Source organism: Myotis yumanensis, unplaced genomic scaffold, assembly GCF_028538775.1.
Source record: "Myotis yumanensis isolate MYYU_CA2020_CCGP unplaced genomic scaffold, mMyoYum1.0.hap1 SCAF_9, whole genome shotgun sequence".
Lineage (NCBI taxonomy): Eukaryota > Metazoa > Chordata > Mammalia > Chiroptera > Vespertilionidae > Myotis > Myotis yumanensis.
In genome coordinates, this window is record NW_027223760.1 from 56,438,747 (window position 1) to 56,464,965 (window position 26,219).

The 26,219-nt window shown below is 38.5% G+C and overlaps 1 protein-coding gene across 1 annotated transcript in view; it reads right to left on the reverse strand.

Annotated features, from left to right (window-relative positions):
* Positions 1 to 16,445: 16,445 nt before the first annotated feature.
* CRPPA (CDP-L-ribitol pyrophosphorylase A) overlaps positions 16,446 to 26,219 on the reverse strand; it is a 163,949-nt gene continuing 154,175 nt past the window's right edge. The window contains exon 10 of the mRNA XM_070424386.1: positions 16,446 to 19,697. Coding sequence (XP_070280487.1) covers positions 19,593 to 19,697 — 105 coding nt within the window. The 3' untranslated portion in view covers positions 16,446 to 19,592. The remainder of the gene's footprint in view (positions 19,698 to 26,219) is intronic.

Genomic DNA, 26,219 nt, shown 5'->3' on the forward strand with positions numbered 1-26,219 from the left:
ATTTTGAGATATTCAGTTATATATAACACATAGACATTGTATAATGAAATAATAGCAGCTAGCACCTATTGGGCAGTTTTATCTTAAATTAGTTAATAGTAACTCATTTAATCTTAACCATAATCTAGTAAAACTGTGGCCCCATATTTTATAGATGAGGAAATTGAGATTTACTGGGATTTTGTAACGTGCCTAAGGTTATAAGTAGACAATGCAGCTGAGGTGTAACCCATCTTGTTTCTGGAGCCAGAGTTCTGAAAGGTCTGTTACACCATCATGTCAGAAGGGTTTTGTGTTTTATTTTCTTTGGTTTGGTTTTTGAAATCCAGGCTCTAGAATGGTCATTTCAAACATGTCTTCCCTATCTTCTAAAACCACTGGAGGGGGAAATTCTCTTAACCTCAATCATTTCATAGTACTTTTCAAAACCATTCTGTAACAATATCTTTCCTCCTTCAATTCTGAATATTTGCCCTGTCTAAAGTATTCATCTCTTGTCTTTAAATTCTGCCTCTCATAATATTATGAAACTTAACTTTTTCGTCAACTGTTTATTTCATAGGGGAAAAACAACAACACAAGTTTCTTTAATCTTACCACAGAAATCACCTTTTTCTCTTACTTTCTAAACCAAGCTATTTTGACAAAAGTAGAGACCTCTGAGTAAAAATAAATATATTTTGTTTTGAAATATTTTGAAAGAACTAAATGTGCTTTAATTGAAGTCTTCACATTGATAAGGTCTCTTCCTCTCCTCGTTTGAGTCACTTTTATTTGAGGACCTCTATGAATTGGGGAATCAAAATATGGCTCTTGGAAATCATGTAGCAGTCAACTGACAAGTCCAGTGATATTTATATTTCAGAATAACCCTCATGGTATTAAGACAGGTGTTTCTTCTTTTATTTATGGTAAGATCTTCAAATTTGATGCTGAAACACCACATAAATGTCAGCCTCTCTTTGCCACTGGAATCTGAAGCTGTCCTCAAATCTATACATTACAAACCTGTTTATCATTTGAACAGAGGGACCCGAGCGCAAAGTGTGTGGGAAGAATATTTATCTTATTTTTACAGACCAGAAAGCTAAGGCACAGAGATTAAACTATATTTATGAGGTCAATAAAAGATCAGCAGAGCTGTGATGAGCCAAATCTGCATTCTACAATAAGTCTGAAAATAAATTGGATTTCCAAGTCATATATTACCAGCATTTTAAACATCTTATAAAATTAATATATTCATATATTCATGCCTTTCATTTCAGCTCTAATCTAGGCTATCAACAATTTATCAGGTTCACAGGAAATTCCCAGCACAGTGTGCCAACTGATTTAAAAGCATAAAGCCCAAAGGAGTCACATCCAGACATATATATGCATTTTTTAAATTTGCAGGACATATATTTATAAAATGCTCAGTATTATCTGTGATAAGTAAACCTAAAAGTACTAAATTTGCTTTTAGATGGGGACAAGACTACGGAAAAACAAATTCTCACACTTCTCAGCTCATTTCTATAGCTGTTTTCTGTTAATAATGCTATAAATTGCCCTGAATATAATTTGGGTGTAGCTGTATTTCTTTTTGGATTTTTGGTGTCTTCTAATCATTTTGAATCTTAATAATTCTAATAGAAGCTTGATTTATTCTTTTGGGCACCAATATCAATAATTCCTACCTCTTGCTGAATTTAATAAAATTGTTAAATATGTTTTAATAAAAGCAAATAGCATTCTCTACCCATGAGGGTCTCCAAGACTAGAAGTAGGTCTAAGAATATTTTTAAAAATATATATTTTTATTTATTTCAGAGAGGAAGAGAGAGGAAGAGAGAGATAGAAACATAAATGATGAGAGAGAATCATTGATTAACTGCTTCCTGCACACCCCCTACTAGAGACTGAGCTCGTAACCTGGACATGTGCTCTGACTGGTAATCAAAGCATGATTTCCTGGTTCATAGGTCGATGCTCAATCACTGAACCACACTGGCCAGGCACTAAGAATATTCTTAATAATTCTTCCAGATATTTCATTTTTGGATTAATGTTAAGAAATTAACATTTATAGATTCTCTCTGTCTCACACACATACAGAAATAAGCAAATAAACCAAAAGTAAAGATTTTGCACACTAGCCTCAGAGGGATGCCTCAGAGACTTTTTGTTCAGTTTGCTCCCCAGCTAGCGAGGATGTGCTGTGTGCTAAAACACTCCTGTATGTATAACCAGGACTTTGAGCCCAGCAACACCCTGTTTGCTTTCTCTTCCTCCCCCCTCCCTTCCCAATGTCCTTTTACTTCCTAATTTGCTAAATCAAATACTAAGTCAGGAGCAATAGCCTACAATTAGCCTTTTCAATTAAAATGCAGAGTTCAAAGTTGACTCCAGAATGAGTAATGGCTTTTGAAAACCACAGCCAGCAGGCAGCTGCCAGATTATTACAACAGTTTATTTAACCTCAAAACATCTGATCAATTTTATTATCTCAGCAGAAGGGAGCCATCCTGGAGAGCGGGTTGAAGATATACTGCTCATCCTAAATGCCTGAGAGGATATAAAAGTTCTTCAATGCTATGCATGTCCTTCTGCCATCACTTCGCTGAGAAAACAAACTCGAATCACACTTTCTTCATTTGAAAGTCAACAGAATTAAAGAAACTGAATGCAAAAGCACCATGACATCAGCTGGGGCAGGAGTGCAAGGAAGGGGGCCAGGAACAGACAATTTACAAAATTACAAGGTTTAGAAACATTCAAACATCCGGTTCATGATGTTTGGGGTTTTTATTCATCCAGAAAGGAGACACAGAGAGGGCCGCCAGCCTCACCAAAACAAAAAAACATCACGTTTCCAGAATCCTGACTTGGCTGTCTCCACAATGCTGAATTTACTCTTCTCAGATCTGCTGTACGGGTTGAGGGTTCCAGGGGAGTGAAATCTCATTGTACAAGTGGGCTGAAGGACCCTCAGAGCCCTGTCTCCCCGCAGCCAGGCCAGAGCACGCAACCCTCTGGCCTCCACAAAACGTCTGGGGCTTCTCCCAACTCCTACTTCCTGACCCTTCCCCCAGCCTGCGGGCCTCCCCTGCAGATCGGGGGATTCCGTCTCCCCCAGTGCTTCTGGGAGCCCAAAGCAACCTACCCCATTAACAGGTTGTGCTGCCTATTTCACCTTCCCTACCGGCTTCATCCAGGCGCCAGTGGATAAGAACCCAGATCTTCAGCTGGATTTCTTTTGTTGTTGTTAAATATATTTTTATTGATTTCAGAGAGGAAAGGAGAGGGAGAGAGAGCTAGAAACAACAACAATAAGAAAGAATCGTGGATCAGCTGCCTCCTGCACGCCCCACACTGGGGATTGAGCCCTCAACCTGAGTATATGCCCTGACCAGGAACTGAACAGTAACCTCCCGGTTCACAATCACTGTGCCACACCTGCTGGGCGGACTTGCTGGGTTTCTATCCCAGTTCCATTATTCACTAACAGAAAATTCTTGTGCGAGTTACTTTATTTCTCTGTGGCTCCGTTTTCCCACCTGTAACTTATCACTTTGCTGTGAGGATCATGTGTCAAGTGCTGAGAACTGGGCCTGGTGCGCAGGAAGTGCCATGGACGTTTTAGCTGTTTGTTTTATCTTTCACTCGGGAAAGGGATGCAGTCCTTTGTTCCCTTTGGCTCTGGACCTTGACTGTTGGACTGTCCTGCCCACTCTCAGGCCCGGCTCCCAGCTCTTGGAACATCTCAAACAGTCTGGAAGAAGAGGTCAAACAGCTAGCTACCTGGGCTGTTCTTGTGTCCTGACAGTGGGGTCATGTTATAAGAAAGTTTTATGTACCTCTCATCTTTCCAACAATTTAACCACCTTGAACAATGTCCCAGGTAGACCCAAAATACAGGTGACCCCCAATTATAGTCTCCAAAATCTACCATAGGTCACAGCCACACAAATATAGCTAGACACTAAATCCCATCACTGCATTTAGTATTGCATGAGTATTATATCTTGTGTGCTCATTTCAGCAACTGTCAACTTGAAAGAAGAAAAAAAACATTCAAAGAACAAATCAATTTAGAAAGCGTTCATGGGAAATAAACCATTAATTTTTACAAAAAGACATCAGTATCCCCCCAAAATAAATAAATATATAAAAATCATGGAAACAATGTTCAAAACCTATTCTTTCTTTGTGTTTTATTTTCTGTCTTTTATGTCTATTCCCCAATCCCATTTCACTCTTCCTTCTAGAACTATGCTAACATATTTGATAGCCTTGAATTCGCAGGAATTTTATGTAACATACAATGTTATATGTATATTTTAACATAAAGTACATTGATTTATACCCTAGTAATCAATAAAGGTTACTGATTTATAAAGATTTTGAATCATTCTGTATTACTTTTAATCTTTCAACAGTGCTCTTACTATATATATATATATATATATATATATATATATATGTTATTTTGTGTACATCTAGTTTGTTGCTTTTAATTACTGCAGAATATTATAAAGTGTATGCCTATGACATTTTTACCTAATCTCCCAATGCATGCTATTTAATTAACAACAATATAAATATTAGTATCCAATAATCAATCTACTATTTGACCAACCTGGTCTAAACTCACAGTGATTCTGGTAATTCACTGAAGGGATTCTTTTTCTTCCAATATTTTGCATAAGAGTTTACCACCTGAGTTATCCAGACAAATGATTCTCTCTTTCACTTTCCAGTAAAGATACTCAGAAGCATTAGCATTTTTTTTGTTTTGAAATCTGATTGTTGGCAACCGACATGTTTTGTTGGTAAAAGTAAATATCTTGCAGAGACACAGACCAATATAAAACACAGACATCTTAAAAGCTTTGTGGAAAAAGGCCATGAATAAAAAGTAAATAATAAGCCAGCCATGTTTCCGCATCTACAGCATTTTAATTATAAAAATGTAGGATATGCACAAGATCCCAAAGATGTTTATTCTCCTGCCTTGCAGCACTATTTGACATAATGCAATACTGAAAACAATTTAAATGCCTTTCAATAAGAACCTGGAGTCAAAATAAAGTATGGGATTTTATGCAACTCCAAAAAATGAAGTAATTCTGTAAGTACTGACACAGAAACATCATAAAAACACATTGTTTCTGTGGAAAAAGCAAGCCACAGAAGAGTATTTTTCAGATGACCCCATTTTTGTAAAAAAAAAAGTAAAGGAAGTATACATGTATCATAATGTGAATATATAAAAGATCGTGCAGAAAATATCCAGGAAGATTCAAATTGCACAGAGGGATAGCAAAGCCTAAGAGAAGGGGGAAAAACATTTTACCTTTTAATTTTTGTCTGCAGTACCATTTATATATTTCAGGTTGTCTACAACAAATATTAATTTTATGCTAAACTTTTCTCAACATAAATAAAATAAAACAAATAGGCCTGGCTTTTGAGGAAGTTTAGAGATTGGTTTTATTTTCAAATTGGGTAATGGACGAACCGATCCGACCCACTGACAGCATCATTCAGACGAGCAGAGGCAGATGTAAGAAGGAACCAGAGCAGATAGCTCCCTCACCCCGTCTCTTCCTAAAACGCGATATAAAATCAAAATAACATAGCTGTTTCCACACTGACATATCACTTGAAAAGATGTGTGTATTTTTTATTGTAATGAACTGAGAGGTTAGGAAAAAACTACTTTGTAGCCATTGACAGTAGGGTAACTTAAAAAAACTAAAAAGTTTTTAAAATAGTTAAGATGCTAAGAAATTCACTTTTTATTAAAATACATTTGAAATAACATACCTGCACTTTTCATTGATGAAAATTATGTAAATACAGTTTAAAATGTATTTTGCCAATAAAAAGGTAATATCTCAATTTTTCATAAATATTTTACTTTTGAACTTTAAAAATGTTTTAATGTTCAGTGCTTCAAAATAGGTTATAAATTACTCTGTTTTTTTCTCCAAATATTCAAACATAAAAAGTTCAATCCAAAACAGTACTTGGATACTTGTGTCAAAATTTGACTGTATTTCAAATTATTTACAGAAACTGGGGAAAACATAAGAAGTCTTTAATGGAAATATGAAAATAAAAAAGAGGAAAATGCAGAACCATGAATCCTAGAAAATGACTAAGTAGTGCATTTATCCCTGAGAAATACCCATTTTGAATTTTCCTAAGACAGGTAAGAAGTTGTTACTTTTTTTAACCTAAGAATTAAAAATTAATTTTGTTACTTTATAATCAAACCAGTTCTCTAGCGACATAGTTATCTTAAATGTATGAGAAAGCTATAACAGAAAGTGGTAAACTAACAGGTAAATATTGGAACTATATCCACGGCAAATAAAGCAATAACAACAACAGTCCTAACTAAATTTGGTAAAATATACTCAGTGTAAAACATCTTATTGACCTAGATCCATTTCCACACAATGATTTTAAATTCTGGCCTCTTCACATACATATTACTGTTACATAGAATGTACTACATGAGTTTCTTTGCAAATTTTTTTATCAGCACATTTTCTATTTTAAAGAGAATAATGTTAGAATACGAAATAAACTAGGTATTTGCAGTTCAATCTTGCTTTCTTGCTAGCTTACCAAAAGCAAGGCAGCTGAAAGGCAATATTTATGATGTTATACTCCCTCTAGTGCCCATTTTTAAAATAGAGAGTTAAGTAACCTCCCTACACACTTCAATGTATTTTGACCCTCAAGACTAGCATGATCCTGAATAGCAAGGATCTGTGCAGATTGTCTAGTCAATCGTTCCTATGATGCAGAAACCTCAGAGGTAGTTGGCTCATGCTCAATCCAAGTTTCATTCCTTCAAGGAAGCTACTGTTTCTACCTTGGGATAACTGTCGCTCGCAGGTCATTTTTTGCCCCTCATTAAAGCATAGTTAGAAAGAACTCATCATAAGAGTAGCCACTAAACAAATGAAAAAATTACATTATGTATTTTAATTATGTATTGTTTCAAGCAGGAGTAACAAAATAAGAATATACCATTTATAATCCATGAAATTACAAACATAAAAATTGTCATTATCCATTACCGAGCATATCCCAAACTGCGTGTTGTACCTAATAGCAAAAGTCTATGCAGACAAATATGCCCCCAAAATGTTTGTTAATTTGCATTTCTAAGATGTTCCGTTCACTTTGTATAAAACGACACAATGCATCGCTATTGTAAGGAACACCTAGTGCAACTGATGATTTTTGCTAGCCCACAGCGGCCGCGGAACTCTGCGTGGAACCTAAAAGACCTCGAGGGACCTACAGCCCAAAGGGTAAAACAAAAATGGCTGCACAAAGGACCAGAAATTATTCATAGTAAAGGAACTCAGAGAGAACCTATCCTGCATACGCTCCATTTCAGCTCCCCAATTAAATAGATTCATACTGACATTCCACTATTGTGCTATACACCCCTTGAGCAGGAAACTCCTGCCCCCTTACTCCTTTGAACTAGCACAGAACATCCCACTGAGTAGATGTGTAAGTCATGCTAACATGAAGATGAAGATGAATCCCCAGGATTAATGCTTGGGTTCACCAATATGTATTCATTCCCATTTACACGATAGGAGAGATTAACTTGCCTTTCAGATTATCTGCTACTGGTAGAAGTATTTTGGAAAGGTATGGAGAGCCACTAGACTTAGAACAGTTCTCAGGGTTTGTCATGGTGGGGGAAACCTGGGCAGTTAGGGCACCAGCAATGTAGGATGGAAGAGTGGTATTTAAAGGACTAGGTAGGAGCACCAAAGACACATACTTGTCTAAAGCCGCCCAGATCCACTATCCCACTGAAAAGGAAGCTCAGCCCTTATCAAAAGCAAAGTGCTACCCACCCCAGAGGAAAATTATAGGACTTTTTCTATAAATAATAATTTTTATCAACTGTAGGTCTCCTGAGAAGCACAATTACATGATTGCTGAGGTAAGGCAGAAGAGATATACTGGGGTATGGACAACTAGATAGCAGATTTCTTTGTAGATTAGATTGCTTGGGCATGCATTGATGTTTGTACAACTAACTTACTTATATGGCATGGGGGATGTAGAGAGATGGGAGTGGAGGGAGGTAGGCTCTAAAACAGGGCTGGGGAACATCCAGCTTAAGAGCCATATAAGGCCCGATAAATTATTTGGTCTGGCTCTGCCAGGGCATTATGGGTGAGTTAATTAAATGTTTGATCAAATATAGCCGGCTAATTTTTAAGGTGATAATTTTTTATGGCCTGAAAATAATGTTATGGCCCTTGGCAGAAAAAAAGTTCTCTACCCCTGCTCTGAAATATCAACTACCATCCTATATAATAAAAGGCTAATATGCAAATCAACCAAATGGCAGAACGACCAGTCGCTATGACATGCACTGACCACCAGGGAGCAGACGCTCAACCCAGGAACTGCCCCCTGGTGGTCAATGCTCCACAGGGGGAGTGCCGCTTAGCCAGAAGCCCTGAGCCAGGCTCACAGCTGATGAGCACAGCTAAGGATGTCCGACTGACGGCTTAGGGCCACTACCCTGAGGGCTCCTGGACTGCGAGAGGGTGCAGGCCGGCTGAGGGAACCCCCCGAGTGCACGAATTTCATGCCCTGGGCTCCTAGTGGGGAAAATAATACATAAAGTTGTAAAAATCCCTTAGAAACTGTCATTTGGAGACTAACGTGCCTCAATGAGATTTCCCTTCTCTGTGGGAAAGGATTGATTTTCTTTGAATAAGCACTAGATTATATACTTGTCCAGCATTTTGAGGCCATGTTGAAAAATATTTAACTTTAAATTCTAGAACTACATTGAGCTTGGAGACATTACATTCTGAGAAGCCCCGGGTAGAACTGAGACCATCTGAAGAGGCAGAAGATTTAAATCCTTGTTTTGTCTAAAGCAGAGAAAGTGCTAATAAACTGAAGAGAGAGATATATTGATTTGTTAGTTCATCCATTCATATTTAATGACTTTAATATCAAGACTGAATGAAATTAATGTGATCCTGAGAGTTTGTTGTATGTCGAGAAATAGCATTATGAAAAATTATAAATATAATGTGAGAGACTTTTCCATTGATCTTTTGTTTTTAGGTTGATACCATAAAATGTAGGAAGGATTCTAGTTAAATGGAAGAAAACCATAATGATAACTAGGTGGAGCTAAAGGGATGACTTCTAATTACTCACAGGTGATAACAGAAGGAAAGTAAACACTACATTTTTCGATAGGAATGGGATCTATTTCAGTATTCACTTTAAAGTGTCATGGTTTATTGGCCCATTTAGTTGATATGATTAATTAAATATATTACAGTTGATATCCCCAACCTCCTCCTTATAAACCTGGTATATGACTCTGCAAATTAGTGTACTGTGAGATCTTAAATGAATATTTAGTTCTGGGGGCTTGACTTTCTTCTATGCCCCTTGAATATTTGCAACCACATATATCCGACAGCACAACAAGGTTCTTCTTCCTGTGTCATAATCTCATGGAAAATGTTATAAAGCATCGCTCTCTTACTGGGTTGCAAAGTGTCAGCAGTTTTCTGGTTCAAAAGCAATAGGACTGGGGGTGGGTTGGGGGGGAGGAAATCTTTCTAACACACATCTCACATCTGGGGAGGAACATCAACAGTATGGCGAAGGTGATCATAATTAAAAACATACTCTATGCCCAGGTCAACTGCAGGGGTAAGAAAGGGCTATGTGAATTTTTGCTTTTATTTTCTAAGCACTATTTCAATTATAAACCTAGAAGAGTATTGATGCAGAGTACCTTTTGGCTAAAAGTGCATTTCCCAATTGGAGAGTATATTTACATAAAGTGCTTGATGTGTGCTCAAATCCATTCTATTGATAGATTCTCATTATTCTGATGGCTAAGCTGTAACATTTAACTCCCAATTCTCCAATACAGGAAGTAGACTGTACTTCCTTCTCAATGCCTTCTATTTACTTCACTGTCAAAAATCCACATGCTATGAACTTGAACAAGAGACCTTACTTCTATAGTAACACCGACTGTGGCCTTTCCACACATTAGATAAACTGTAACAAAATCATCTTTGTTACCTTGAGATTTTTTCTACATCTCATGTTCAAATGTACATAATCTATGCAGAGACCACAGGAATCTTGGACAAATTAAAGAAAGCCTATCTTTTGAATCATATGATTCATATATGAATCATAAAAGCCTTTACATTCTTACTTTACTATCAAGGCCTGAATCAAGTCCTTTCGGAAAACAATTTTGACATGAGATAGGGGTGGGAGGAAAGATGTGGTTTGTGATTATCACACTAAGATTATGCTGGCCATTGCTGAGAACCCCAATGTAATGAAACATTTGGAATAATCAAATGCCGAATGCTGTGTTTTAAATGTCAACGTCAGTAAAATAAATAACAAGTACATTTCAGAGCTTTTGTGACAGAGCAAAGGTTGCCACACACACACACACACACACACACACACACACACACACACACAACATGTATGGGTGCATACATAGAGATGTACACAGATTTTGTTTCACTGCTAAATTGATCTCAGTGCATAAGCTGAAGTTCAAACAAGAGAAGAAAATTCCACCACCAGGTGGAGCTTAGCTTCCATTAAAGCATCAAATGCATAAAAAAGATTTCAAGGGATTAAATTCTTTGTATATCTTAGGGAAAGATTGAAGTAAAAGGTGAACAGCAAAGGAGCATGAGTATTTTAAAGGTGGCTGGTTATAAAGAACTGTAAGCATCCTTACGAGAGAGTACTCAACGGACCCGTGCTAGGTGGCCACCCCCAAATGATTTGACAACTGCCTTCCTTCCTGTTCTTTTCCATTTCCTTGTGTGAGAATATTATTAAATTCCTATGCATTTAGGCACTTGCTAGAATGCATAGGTAAAATTATCAAAAGAGGTAGCATACATTATGAAGAGATTGTACAAGTTATGTTACACATTAGACGAAATGAAATTCAATACTTAATCCTCTAATGCAGGGCCTGATGATTCAAGTGATAAGAAAAGTAACTTCTGCCCTATTCACAGGAGACAAACATTTCATATGAATCATGATTCATCGCCACCTAATCAATGTTTCAGGTGTCTACAAAATTGCTCACTGTGAGTTCAGAGAGTTTCTAGGCCTTGAAGAGCAGCCAGGTGTAAATTGAGATTCTGTGTCTGTCCTGCAACTGAAGAGAAAAGATGGTAGAGAAATTAGCATGTAAGCTAAGTCTTAGGTGTGAATTTATACCTTCTACCTCCTATCAAAATAAAGAGAGGTCAGGGAAGGTATCGCAGTCCACCAGAAAAAGGAATGGATATTATAGGAAGAATGGGGATTGAACCAACAGAGGACAGGGGACATATTCTGGGAGAGAGCAAGAAAATGAGTTCCCGTGCAGAGCAGGTGTGTAATCTGCATTGCCAATGAAGATTATTATGTATAATTATTATGTATGAATATGTATTTATTACATATAAATATGTACAATATATTTTCTGCATTTCCCTTATTTTAAAATATACTTTGATAAATCAGTGATACATAATCTCTATAAGTTCTTGTAGCTGCATATAAAACACAAGCTTACAATGCAATTGTTTTAGAACAACTTTCAAGAAAATGTTGACATGAAAAATATTTTTTTTCTTTCTCTACATTTTCTTTCTTTCTACACACATGCACACACACACACACACAATCAAGATGAATTAATAAAGATATCATAATGGTGAAATTAAACTTATGGGTTGTCTTCCTCAAGAGGAAGTTTTACATTTAAATTTTAACTTTGGGTCAAAGACAATAAAAAGACCCCAATTTTCAACTCATGTGCTGAAATAGTTGCAAGAAGAGATTCTTATAAAAAAAAGCTATAGATACCTCAATGTATCAAAATGTCCCACATCTTATTCAGATTTATATAAATATGCAAAGAGTCACTAATTTGTCATTAATGATAATAAATTATATATGTATGTATATATACACTGAGTGGCCAGATTATTATGACCACCTGACGTTTGTAGGCAAATTAGCTATAATTTCATGCTGAAGTTGCTAGAGGGCCAGACCATTATATAAATAGGGAAGCAGGTTTACCATGACAGTAGAAGTGTTGTTTTTTTTTCCTGAAGATATGGGTAGAAAATAATTGAATAGAAAATGATTCTCTTTAATCTACCCCTGAGTTTTTAAACTGTATTATTGAACTGCCCAGTTCAGGAATTCAGTTGCCTGTTTTACTGAATGGAGGTATGTATGACCTGATAGTAAAAGAATGCTATTCAAAGACATCTCATGGAGTCAATGCCAAGAAGAATCGCCTCAGTATTGAAGGCAAAAGGTGGCCCATATCTTCAGAAAAAAATCACTTCTACTGTCATGGTAAACAACCTGCTTCCCTATTTATAATGGTCTGGCCCTCTAGCAACTTTAGTGTGAAATTATAGCTAATTTGTCTACAAATGTCAGGTGGTCATAATAATCTGGCCACTGTGTGTGTGTGTGTGTGTGTGTGTGTTTTACAAAAAGCATATAAAAGTGTTTTCAGAGTTTAAGGGCTGTTTGATATTAAGCATAAATTAAAAGTTAGTAAAATAAAAATAAAATTCCATTTAGGCAACATATAGAGCAGTAGTTCTCAACCTTGGCTGCACATTAGAATCACCTGGGAATCTTTTTAAAATCCTGATTTCTGGGCCTCAGCCTCAGGAAATTCTGTTTCTTTGTTATGGGGTGGGGCCACAACATTAGTAACAAAAAAAAAACAGAATTTCCGGAGGATGAGGCCCAGAAATCAGGATTTTTATTTTTTTATTTTTTATTTATTTTTTTAATATATTTTATTGATTTTTTACAGAGAGGAAGGGAGAGAGATAGAGAGTTAGAAACATCGATGAGAGAGAAACATCGATCAGCTGCCTCCTGCACATCTCCTACTGGGGATGTGCCCGCAACCCAGATACATGCCCTTGACCGGAATCGAACCTGGGACCCTTCAGTCCGCAGGCCGACACTATCCACTGAGCCAAACCGGTTTCGGCAAGAAATCAGGATTTTTAAAAGATTCCCAGGTGATTCTACTGTGCAGCCAAGGTTGAGAACCACCGATATAGAGGTTTGGGAAAAAGTAGTTTTATGTATAACCCCATAATTAACCCAAATCTTTTAATATCCATTAAGATTCCCAAACCAAAGCCAAGAATATTTGGTCTATAGTTCCTTCTCCTAGCTATCTTATTAAAGCATCTTGCACTTATCTGAAGTTCCTGATTTATAGTGGAATTTGTGGATATTCCCACTGGGATTCTCAAAACTCCTAATTTGTTTACATATTTTGGCTTATTTCCAGATTCATGTGAACAGTAACTGATCCAAGACACAAACAGGCGGAAATGTCTTTGAATAGCATTCTTTTACTATCAGGTCATACATACCTCCATTCAGTAAAACAGGCAACTGAATTCCTGAACTGGGCAGTTCAATAATAGTTTAAAAACTCAGGGGGAGATTAAGGAGAATTATTTTCTATTCAAACAAGGAAAGCAAAAAGGAACTATGAACTTAACAGGGTCTTAAAAACACACACAGGATGAGAAAGAAATTCCTCCAAACTATTGAAAAAAATTAGTAACATACAGATTTTATCACCTATTTCCTCCTCCTCAAAGGGATGTTTTGTTATCCACTTAGGCTGAAGAGCTTGCTTTCAACCAAATTAAGGGCTCAGATGTAAAGAATGGGAAATAAGAAAAAGAAAAACCTGACGTACCTACAAACCAACCAATTTCACTAGTCCATTTTATAATGAGGGGGAACAAAGACAAAATGGATAGCTCCAAAATGGCAATGTTCCAGAAACCTCATTCAGTTAATCTACTAGACGCTTTGCCAAACCTTATCCAAATAACCCAATTATTACAGTCTACAGACTAGGGGAAATTCTTAAAAAATTGGCCTCCATGTGGAATCTCAAATCATGTCTCCACTTGGGTCAAAAGGATCAGTAGGATTGCCTTGTTAAGCTTTTGCCTCTGGGCTTCACTGCAATTTTGCAAAATGGAAAATGATGGAATGCATCCAGGTAAAATTCTGGATGTAGTTTTAAATCCGATTTTTTTAAAAAAGAAACTTAAGTAAAGAACAGTCCCTCCTCATTGTAATCTAATTCTCTGAAAAACTGTCCAAAATAGAGGCAGAAATTCTGGTCTGGGTGATCATGAGCCCCTGCTCTCTGCATCTGCCATTTTTCAATCATCGTATCACAAGGTTCATAAAGACCTACCTCACAGAGACGATGCTAGGATTAATTAAGGTTAAACTGGAAGAAAAGAGAATTTTGCACTAGACAAGCCAGGGTTTATCCATGCTGCTAAACAGCCCCAGATGTTCTAACAACTGTTCAGATTATTTGGTAGCATCCTCACTAAGTAGAGAATACATTTGCATAATGCATTTCAGCTGTGAAGACATTTTTAAAAATCAAAGATTCCAATATTTCAGATGGGAACAGAAAAAGAATCTGGCTCCAGTCAGGTCAAACTCATACCGAGTACCATTCACCCCAAAGTTTTCCCACTGAGTAAGCATTGTGAACATATGTGCTGAGGGAAGTCTCAAGGCAAGGGAAGACTTCACACTTCATGCCTGAACATCTTCCAGACCAGTGGTTCTCAACCTTACTAATGCCGGGACCCTTTAATACAGTTCCTCACGTTGTGGTGACCCCCAATTTCATTGTTACAAATTGAACATAATTAAAGCATAGTGATTAATCACAAAAACAATATGTAATTATATATGTGTTTTCTGATGGTCTTAGGCGACCCCTGTGAAAGGGTCGTTCGACCCCCAAAGGGGTCGCGACCCACAGGTTGAGAACCGCCACTCTAGACCTTTCTTTCTATCATAAAGATGGTGATGGAGTTGAACTTCACTTTGCATGCCTTTCTGTGTTGCTGAGGCACAAATGGCTATATGCAACTGCGATTTGTCTTTTTCTTCTTACACTTTCATTATCCAAGTGTCTGATCATACATTGCCTGAGGAAATCCCCACAACTATAGAGCTCACGGAGATGGTATTGGTAATACTTGTATGTGGGCATCAGTCTTTGAAGGTTTTCTTGGCACATGCAGATCCAAGGATGTTCCAAAATGTTTGTGTGTTGTGGATGGTGATGGGCAAGGAAAGGAAGAGCAACACTGAGAGTATAGAAACCATTTTCTCTCTCTTGCTATTAAAGGGGAAAAATAGAACCTTCTAGCACTTTAGGATCATTGCCCTGACCAACATTTCTCCTTAGAACCATTTTGCTTTACATCCTAGACTTGTGAGGGCAAATATACCAAACACTGCCACACTTGCTTACCAACTGGTGTGCAATACAAAAGATTCAAAACTCATTATTATTTTTAAATATATTTTTATTGATTTCAGAGAGGAAGGAGAGAGAGAGAGAGAGAGATAAACATCAATGATGAGAGAGAATCTGATTGGCTGCCTCCTGCATGCCACTTACTGGGAATTGAGCCTACAACCTGGGCATGTGCCCTTGACCGGAATTGAACCCGGGACCCTCAGTCCACTGGCTGATGTTCTATCCACTAAGCCAAACTGGCTAGGGCAAAACTTGTTATTAAAAAAACAATGAGCATTTATAGAACTCACCTGTCTGTTGGAAGTCAACTAAACAGCTGGGCTTGTTTATCCATTTGTCAGTTCATCTCCTGGTGGTGGCAGAAGTGGGAGAGAACAAGCAGCAACATGATAGTCTCTCACCTCTAGTCTAGATTTGATATCCAGATCTATCAAGGGTGCACTGTAATTTTGACTCACTCTATTGGTGAAAGCGGTCACATGATGAGCCCCAAAATCAAGAAATAGAATTATATTCCTCCCATGATAGCTAAGTGGAGAGAGGGAATATTTCGGAACAATAATTCAACCCAGCACACTCATGTCGATATTGTTAAGAAGTGATCACAGTATTATTTTCCATTGTGTCTGAGTACAGGTTTTAAATCCTTAGCAGCCACAATATTGCAGGAAAGCTGCTAATATGAGGGGAGAAAAAATCTAGTTGAGACTTCTGGTTTTGCAAATATTTAATGTTTTTATAGGCTAATAGATCTGGATACCAAATTCTATCTTTATACCAAAGAAAACATCACATTGTTATATTTTCAGAATAAATGTTATATTGTTATTAAATTGTGACTAAGTTAGTATGAAAATGTGCATATATACAATAAATATCAATGAAAATTGCCATTTGATTTTAAAATATCAGTGGTTTATTTAGTTATTTATTAATTACCTATGTTATTTGGTAAAGAGAATATTTTGAGAATCTTTAATAGTAGTTTGGTACTTTTCATTTTAAAAATACCCATAGTTTTCTCAATTTTGAAACTAAAAACTAAAAATGTGTAAGAACATATATAAATGTTACAATATCAAAACCACCAACATGACCACTTCTAGTCCACTTATTTTAAACCATTCTAATAAATACTAAAAGGATATGTATTTTCATTTATTCTGTTTATTTTTAATTAATCTTTTAAAGTATCTCTAATTATCCTTCTTCCAAATGACTTTCTTTACATTTTAATATAAACATTTTGATGCTTCCTTGACGTAATTAGTTTAAACATTAAAAGGAAGTAAAATTTGCCGATTTTATAAAAATATTCTACTGCAACTTGATTTTTATAACATAAGCATTGTGTTAATATATATAAAGTAAAATTTGCTTTTAATAAACTAGCATGAGAAAAGAAAGGTTTCCTGTAAACAAATGCAAAATGCTTAAACTGACCACAGAAAGAATGGATAGAATATGGGTCTGGATAGAATATGCAGGTCTGGATTTTATCTGTAAATGAGTATATATGCAACAAGTTATCTCTCAAATTGAGCACTTTAATAAAAAAAACAACAACACACAACTACTACCTCTTACCAATATGTCATTAATCTAAACAGTGGTGACACTTTTAAATTCCTAAAAAGGCTTTCTTTAAATTGCATTTATTAATTAGCATACATTTAGGTGGGTGGGGAGAGAGTCTTTTTGCAAAATTGTCCACAGATAGAAAGCAATTTCAGCAACTTTGTGGCATAACTACTCTCAGTTTTAAGGGATTTTGGAAAATAAAGTGAAAACACAGTTCTCATGAAAGTAATTAGGTTTACAGAAGCTGGGATGAAAATGTAACTGTGAAGTGGCCTCGGGGTCTCCTAAACAATAGAAACAACTCATTAACCTTTCTCTCCTGGTCATTCATTCTCTCACTCCCTTCATCCTTGGCTACAAGGTTGTATGTTGGAAAGATGGCTGGAAAGCCAAGCGCTTCAGGACTTTCCTCTGGTAACTGGGCAGACTGACCCTCCTTGTCCATTCTTCCGGGGCTCCCGTGGAGCCTCTGGCTTGTTCCCCACAGCCTCTCTGCGAGGTGCCCTCTGCGGCAATCGTGGTTATTCAGGGAGATGCGCTTAAAACCTCTCCCGTGGTCCTGAGTCTAAGCCCTGCCTTTCGTTACTGGGCAGCCACGTGGCTCTGGGCAAGGGAGTTGAGACCCCTGAGCGTAACTTCCCATCTCAGCAGTGAAAGATGTGGGGGGATTTCTTTAAGTGATTTTCAATGTTGTGAATCACTTGTAAACTATAAAGAAAAATAAAATTTGATGATGATGATGATGGTAGTGATTAGTTTAGACACAATTTCATATTTTATTAACTAAACCTCATTATACTAATTGCTTCCTATTACCTTAGGGTAAAGTCATACTGCTTACTCCCAGATAAAGTCTTGTCTGGTATAACATTCCATTAGCAGGCTAAACTTTAAAACACTCACCCTTTCTTTTGAATCTTGGTAACATTTCCCCATTGGCCTGTATAAGCAATTTCAAATTCTTAAAAACATTTTCACTTGAAGACTTCGACAGGCTTCAGAAGGGGTGAGCCTTCCACAACACCACTAGTTCACTACCTTAACATCGACATCCTAACCAAAATTCACACATTTCCCATAGATGTTCACCCTCAAGATTTGAATTAAATGATTTATTTTATATTCCTTAACATCCCGAGATAGAAAGAAGCAAGCCCAGGAACTCAGATCCAAACTACATTGAAACAATGCCTTTTATGTAGGGGAATGAACTGTAATATTTTCTCCATGTCCATTGTTTTCTACCAACTATCACTTAAATGTAACATATACACTCTCCTACTAAGAGAGATACTTGAGAAATATAGGAAAACTCACCCAACACGCTAAGAAGAAATTCCACTAGGTAGATATGTTATAGAAAACATCTCATGCAACTTTTATAGTTTCCATGTGCAGCCTAAGCCCTTGAATAATCTGATCTATTTTATTCTTAGAAAGTCAATGTAGCCAGTCCCAGCCTCGTTGCCCAATGGTTGAGCATCGACCAGGTCATTCCCGTTCTATTCCCGGTCAGGGCACATGCCTGGGTTGCAGTCTCGATCCTCAGTAGGGGGCATGCAGGTGCAGCTGATCATGCTTCTTTCTCATCATTGATGTTTCTATCTCTCTCTCCTTCTCCCCTCCTCTCTAAAATCAATAGAAAATATATTTAAAAAATAAAAGTAAGAAAGTCAGTGTAAATATGGAGTAAAAGGCATCTCTAATGACTGCATGCACATAATTATACAATGTAATTAATATAGGGGAAATCATCAGTATGTAAGATGTACATACCAGTGGAAATTTGAAAGAATAGAAACTTGACTTAAAAAATAGTATCTGTATCAAAAGAATAATTAAATTCTTGCAATGGCTCCCTGTCTTTTTGAAGACTAACTTGGGCTTCACTAAAATAACTTCACTTTTATGAAGCTTTCCAGTCTTCTCTTAAATGCATTCAGAAAGATCAGAGACCTTTTAAAATGAGTAAAAATTATGTAATCTACGGAGTATATTACATCTCATTTAGGAATCATGAGTAATGTTGAGGGCCAATAGTGAATATATTTAAAGAATCCCTACAATTTCTTATTGTTGTTTTCTGTTTGTTTTTATGTTTTGTTTTGTTTTTTAAGGCATGGAAAATTAGAACACAAGTCAATATCTAATGATGAGAGGAAAATTTTAAAGTAAAGAAATATAATTCTGAACCTTATCTATTAGTTTCATTACAGTGTGATTTGCTAATTAACACAGAGAGAATAGTTCAAGATTTCTAAGTTCTCATTCCTTGGAGGATTAGCTCACACATGATTATTTCTATTGATCTTTCATGCTTTTGTAAAAAGATTATATGAAGGCTATTATTTTCCACTTACCTATCCTTTTCTGTTTGGGCAATTTAAATATGACATGCATGAAAGTAAATTTTTATTTCACAAATATAAAACATTAATCCACTTTTATAACACAAGTATCATATCCTACAAATTATGAGACATAAAAGACAACTTAAATATGCTACCACACACAACAGGGAGGGGAAGCAGGACAGAGGAACTTAGATAAACATTTCTTTAAACTCAGTAGGCAATTTTCTCTGTGTCCTTCATGCTACCAGTAGCTGACCAATAAATGCAGAATTTCTCTCTTTGATGAGTGTGGCAATTATTGTGGCCCCTTGCCTTAAACTGTCCTGGAGCTTCTGCTCATCCTGAAAAGAAAGGGTAAAACAATATTTTGGAAAGATGTCACATGCTAAATTTAGTAAAGAGTTACTTTAAAAATATATATTCATTTATTTAAATGTTTTCCCCAGCTTCATAGAGCTATAACTGACACATAATATTGTATAAGTTTAAGAGACACAACTCAATGATATATATATATATATATACACACACACACACAACTCAATGACACACACACACACTAGAGGCCCAGTGCATGAATTCATGCACCTTGAAAGGAACTGTGGCCTCAAGGTTGCAGTGGGCACAGGGGCGGGTCTCGGCCCATCCTCCACACCCCGCCTGGACCCTCCCACCGTAGCCCCTGGTCCCCTGTCTGCCGGCAGCCCCACTCCTGCCACCACTTCTCCCATGCACTGACAGCGCAGGCCCCACTTGCACCTGTTGACAGTGCGGAGCAATTGGGGCTGGCACCGTCAGCAGGTGCAAATGCCAGCTGCGGGTGTGAGTGGGGCCGGCACCGGCAGTAAGTGCGAATGGTGGCTCCAGCACTAGCAGAGGGTGTGAGAGGCGGCTGCTGGCCCTGATCGCCCCTCAGGAGCAGAGGGAGGTGGAGAAGCCCTGAAGGATGAGCGGGGCCAGCACCTGCAGCAGGTCTGAGCACCGGATGGGACTATGGCGCACGGGAGCAAAGAATTTTCAGTAAGCACCAGAGGCTCGCCCCAATTACAGCAACCAGTGCCCCACCTTGGTCTGGTGCCCTCACTCACCTGCTCCACCATCCGGCCGTGGCCTACACCCGCTATGTTCCATGCATGCCCCCTGGTGGTCAGTGCACATCATAGCAACCGGTTGTTCCACCGTTCGGTCTATTTGCATATTAGGGTTTTATATATATAGATACTAGTGGCCCAATGCATAAATTGGTGAATGGGTAGGGTCCCTCGGCATGGCCAGTGATCAGGGCCCATCGGGGGCAGGACCAGGCCGGCCAGGGAGGGAGGGGCTGCGGGAGTTTGGACGGCAGGGGGGGAGGCCAGCTGAGGGGGAGGGACTGCAGCTGTGGCTGGCCAGGGGGAAAGTCCACAGGAGGTTGGCCAGCTGGGGGAGGGACCAGAGGATGTTGGTAGGCCGCCGGAGGTTGCTGTGGGAGCACACTGACTACCAGGGGGCAGCTCTTGCATTGAGTGCCTGCCCCCTAGTGGTCAGGCATGTCATAGCAACTGGTTGATCGATCATTGGCATCGTAAAGGTTGCTTAGGCTTTTATAATATAGATATTATCAAATTATGAAGAGAATAGTTACCATTTGAACCGGGGGGGGGGAGGGAGGGTGAATATAAAAACATTTAAGGTCTACTCTCTTAGCAACTTTCAATTATACAATACAATATTGTTAACTATAATCACCATACTGTACAATTCTCAGAACTTATTCACCTTGTAACTTGAATTTTGTACCCTTTGGCCACCATCTCCTCATTTCCTCCATCCCTCAGCTCCTGTTAAAGACCATTCTATTCTGTTTCTATGAGTTCAAGGAGCCACTGTTTAAGGTTGGCTACTCTCTGGCCTTGGAATTCTATGAAGCTCAGACCATAGCCACAGGCAGGGACGTGGTTTTCCCCAAATAAAGGAAAAATGCTTTTGCAAGCACCTTTCATTAAAGACAAAAATTATCTAATGAAGATCACTAGAAAAAAACGGATGCAATTTCAAATGCAAACAGTATGAAACAAAAGAGCATCCTATCTAATAGAGAGGTGATATGCAAATTGACCATCACTCCAACACACAAGATGGCCGCCCCATGTAGTCAAAGATGGCCAGCAGGGGAAGGCAGTTGTGGGCAATCAGGCCAGCAGGGTAGGGCAGTTAGGGGGGATCAGGCCTACAGGAGAGGACAGTGGGGGGGACCAGGCCAGCAGGGGAGGACAGTTGGGAGGGACCAGACCTGCAGGGGAGAGCAGTTGGGGGCAACCCAGCCCTTCAAGGGAGGGCAGTTGGAGGTGACCAGGCCAGCAGGAGAGGGCAGTAAGGGATGACCAGGCTGGCAGGGGAGGGCAGTTAGGAGCAACCAGGTTGGCAGGGGAGGGCAGTTAGGGGCAATCGGGCCAGCAGGGGAGCAGTTAGGCGTCGATCAGGCTGGCAGGGGAGTGGTTAGGGGGTCATCAGGCTGTCAGGCATAAGCTGTTAGGAACAATCAGGCAGGCAGGCAGGCGAGCGGTTGGAAAGCCAGCAGTCCTGGATTGCGAGAGGGATGTCCGATCCCGCTGGGATCGGGCCTAAATAGGCAGTTGGACATCCCTCGAGGGGTCCAGATTGGAGAGGGTGCAGGCTGGGCTGAGGGACACACATCCCCACACGAATTTCGTGCACTGGGCCTCTAGTCCTACATAATAAAATCCCAATATGCAAATTGTCTGAAAGGTGGAATGACTGGTCGCTATGATACGCACTGACCACCAGGGGGCAGATGCTCAATGCAGGAGCTGCCCCCTGGTGGTCAATGCACTCCCACAAGGGGAGTGCCGCTCATCCAGAAGCCAGGTTCACGACTGGCGAGTGCAGCAGTGGTGGGGGTAGCCTCCACAGCAGCGCTAAGAACCCCTTGGGGGATGTCCAACTGGGAGAGGGCGCAGGCTGGGCTGAGAGACCCCTCCCCAGTGCACGAATGTCATGCACTGGGACACTAGTTTTCTTTTAATCCAATATCTGATCTGGCTCTTCACTGAAATTTGACTATTTCATTGATAATGCAAGCCTTTTCTTCATCTTGCTCCTGGGTGTCCTCCGACAGACTATAAACTGTGAGTACTAGTGTGGGGGAAGGGAGGGGAACTGGGAAGGAAACTGGCTTTTTTGTAAAGTAATAAAAGGAGTTTTAGGAATAAAATAAGCAGGTTTAGGGAATTTTAGAAATAAAGAGGGTCCATGGGGGAGGAATGCATAGGTGAGGGTTTGGAGACACCAGAAGGCATACAGAGACTAAAAAAGGTGCCACAGGATAAGGAGAGAGGAAGACATACATTCACAGAAGGTAAGGAAAAGCCACAGAGTACAGACAGTCCTCAGGATACGTTGGACTCGATGTACCTTGTTTCGTGGTTACGTTGCTATCTCCCATTTATTTATATATAAAAAAAGTTCTGTCATTTCGACATATGTACATATGTGCTTTATGTTTTTTATTATTTATTTACCACAAGTAAACATCAGGAATTGTTATCTTTTAAATGTTTTTTACTGTTTCACTTCATTACTGCTGTGTATGTGCTCCATGTGAGTGACGTAGGTGCTTATGTAGGTGGGTTCTGACTTACGGCGAAAATTGCATTACATCGCGCGCCGTAGGAATGGATCTCTCATGTAACACAATGACCTACTGTATGGGGAAAAAGGAAACAAACTTTCACAGAGGATAGAGAAATGCCAACAAATGGCAGAAAGAGGAAAACAGGTTTTCACAGGAGATAGAGAAATGTTATAAGGTAAGCGGGGGGAGAGAGAAACGGGGTACTACATGGGCTTTGGCCTTTGAAACTGATACTATTTAACAAAATAACCAATGAGGAGAGCTTGAGGGCTCTAAATTAATGAAAGGTCCAATTAGAAAGGGTCAGGTTCAAACAAAGAACTACAGCATGTATAAACCGGAGACAAAGGGACACGAGGCAGGGTTTTTTATTTTATTTTGCCCATTAGAGAGAGAGAGAGAGAGAGAGCAGGCATTTCCCATTTGGGGGTCTCTCCCCAGGAGATCTGCCCAGATGGAATTTGTATATGCTTCCAATAAACTTCTACATTTTTATTAAAGAAATCTGTTAGTCCACAAATTTATTCTTCATCTTTGTGGGACAAGAACCCATGAGAAGTCTGTACCCTGAACCCCATGTTTCAGTAAGATCAGGCAAATTTGTGAAATGAGTTATCTCCCAAGTTGTTAAATGTTGTTTTGCCTTTGAAATCAGATTGCCTATTAAAATATATTTATTCTAATCATTTGGGCTTCTTGGCACTATGAAGAAGTGATACTATGAGGGGAAATGAAAAGTGGAAATAGCAAACATCTTTAAGGTGTCTGGGTGAAGGATTGTGCAATGTTCCAAAAGTGGGATCTGGTAATCAGTCCCTGAACTTGGAATCAACCTTAATGCCTTACAACAAAGTGTCACCAGCACCTATTGCTTCTGCTTCCTTCATGTTTCTTGAATTAATATTCTCCCCTCAAACTGCCCCTGCCAGCATAATGTCTTCGCCCTGAATTACTGGAACAATCCCATAAACAATCTCTCTAAAGCAGTGGTTCTCAACCTTCCTAATGCCGCGACCCTTTAATATAGTTCCTCATGTTGTGGTGACCCCCAACCATAAACTTATTTTCGTTGCTACTCCATAACTGTAATTTTGCTACTGTTATGAATTGTAATGTAAATATCTGATATGCAGGATGTGTTTTCATTGTTAAAAATTGAACGTAATTAAAGCATAGTGATTAATCACAAAAACAATATGTAATTATATATGTGTTTTCCGATGGTCTTAGGCGACCCCTGTGAAAGGGTCATTCGACCCCCAAAGGGGTCGCGACCCACAGGTTGAGAACCCCTGCTCTAAAGTCTTATACTCTTTTACCCTGTTTCTCACACAGCAGTCAAAATACTTATTTTAAAATATCAATCTGACCCCATCCCTTTCCTGCCTAAAATCCTCTGAAGGCTACTTCAAACTTCAGGATCAAGTCTGAACCATTTACCTGGTAAAGACAAGATCTTTTATCCTTCCAGCCTCTCCTTAAAAAAACACTCAAATCTCCAGGCCACACACAACTGGTGAAGATTGCCCAAGCAAGCCTTTTCCCTAAGCTTCATCCCTTTGCACCAGCTCATCCCTTTGCCAGAAAAGCTTTCCCATTCCCTTCCCAGCTTAGCTGACCCGAGTTACTCTTTGTGGTTCCACCCACATATCAGTGACTCTTGAAATCGACCCTAACTCCTAGCCTCCAGCCAAATTTGGGTGAGATGAATCTGTTTCCACAGCTGTGAATTCCTCTAGCACACTGAATTCTAAATAGTCTTTTTAGTTGACCATTTATTTCACCACATGATGTTTCTTGATGTAAAGAATTTTTCATTTTATCTTTGAATATGAAACACTTAGCTCAATGCCTAACACATGGTTACACTCCATAAATTATAAGGAATTCAAAGCAAAGGAGGCTCTATGATAGAGATATCATCACTCTTTCAGTTTAACTCATTTGTTAACAATGACCACTATTTGGTTTCTTTGTTTACTCCTATTTGCATGTTTAGCCAGAAGCCTTGGCGGTAGTACAAAGAAGAATATTCTCTAAGCTTTACCACTGCCACCATGCCTGGCCCTCAGTTTCTCATCTATGAGGATGGTGGTGAGAGACCACCTCTGTTAAGCTACTCTTTTCATCAACTTCCTGGATCTGGTTCTAAGGGGTGAAGCTGGGAAGGACACACAAGGGGCTGAATGGTGGCTACTTGGCTTCTTGCATGTGGGTTTTAAGGACATTTCAATATTGGATTTCAAATGCTGTACTGGCTTCCAAATATCACAAGATCTAAATCACATAAAAACAAATAATTCTAAAGCCAAATATGTTTGGGCTTAAAATGTGATTCACTTATATGCCACATCACTCATGAACAAAGCAATAAGTATTCTCAAACTGAATAAGATACAAGCCAACTATAGATATATATTTGTCACTCTTGATTAATTAATTACAGTGTCACTGGGTTCATAATGCACATCTACTCCCAAATCTCATTTATTAAATTAAAACATAAAACAGATGATGCTAATTAAAATTTCCCCTTGGAAAATAAGCAGAAAAAGGCTATCTGTGTAGCCTCTTTGAAACCAGCTTATACTTGTTAAAATGAAAGCAGCACACTAACAAATGAAGGAGGAAAAATCTATTTAAGATTGTAGGGCTAGAAAAATAACATTTCCATATCTTGAAAAAAATTTTCTATGCTCATTTTCATAGCTCCATCACTTACATATCTTTAGCTAATTAAGAATTTAAGTGGGAATATTCCTTAAAATTCATTTACTTCTGCATATTTTATAGGCATCATTTGGAAAGATTAGAATTTAGTGAGAATTTAGTGGAACCTGTTATTCCACTGCATATTTGTTTTCCCTGTCTGCCTCATCTCTATTGATCATTTCATCCTTAAAAAATATGGAAATTTAAAAAGTGATTAAATAAAATGATGTGATACACAAAATTCTAGTGGATACAAAGATCAGATAGTCAGGCAATTATGGATTGCAAAGTCATCTCACAAGTCCATATGTCTATAAAAGTACTGATGACACAGGTTGAAAAAATGCACATTCAAATAGGTCTTTTAAAAAAGCATTTCTTGATGCTTGTGGGTATCCAAAACTGTCATTAACCCTTAGCCAGGATGGAGAGTGAAAAGGCATTACAGGTGGTCATTTTATTATCATTCACACATATTCTATATAATAAAAGGCTAATATGCAAATTGACCGAACGA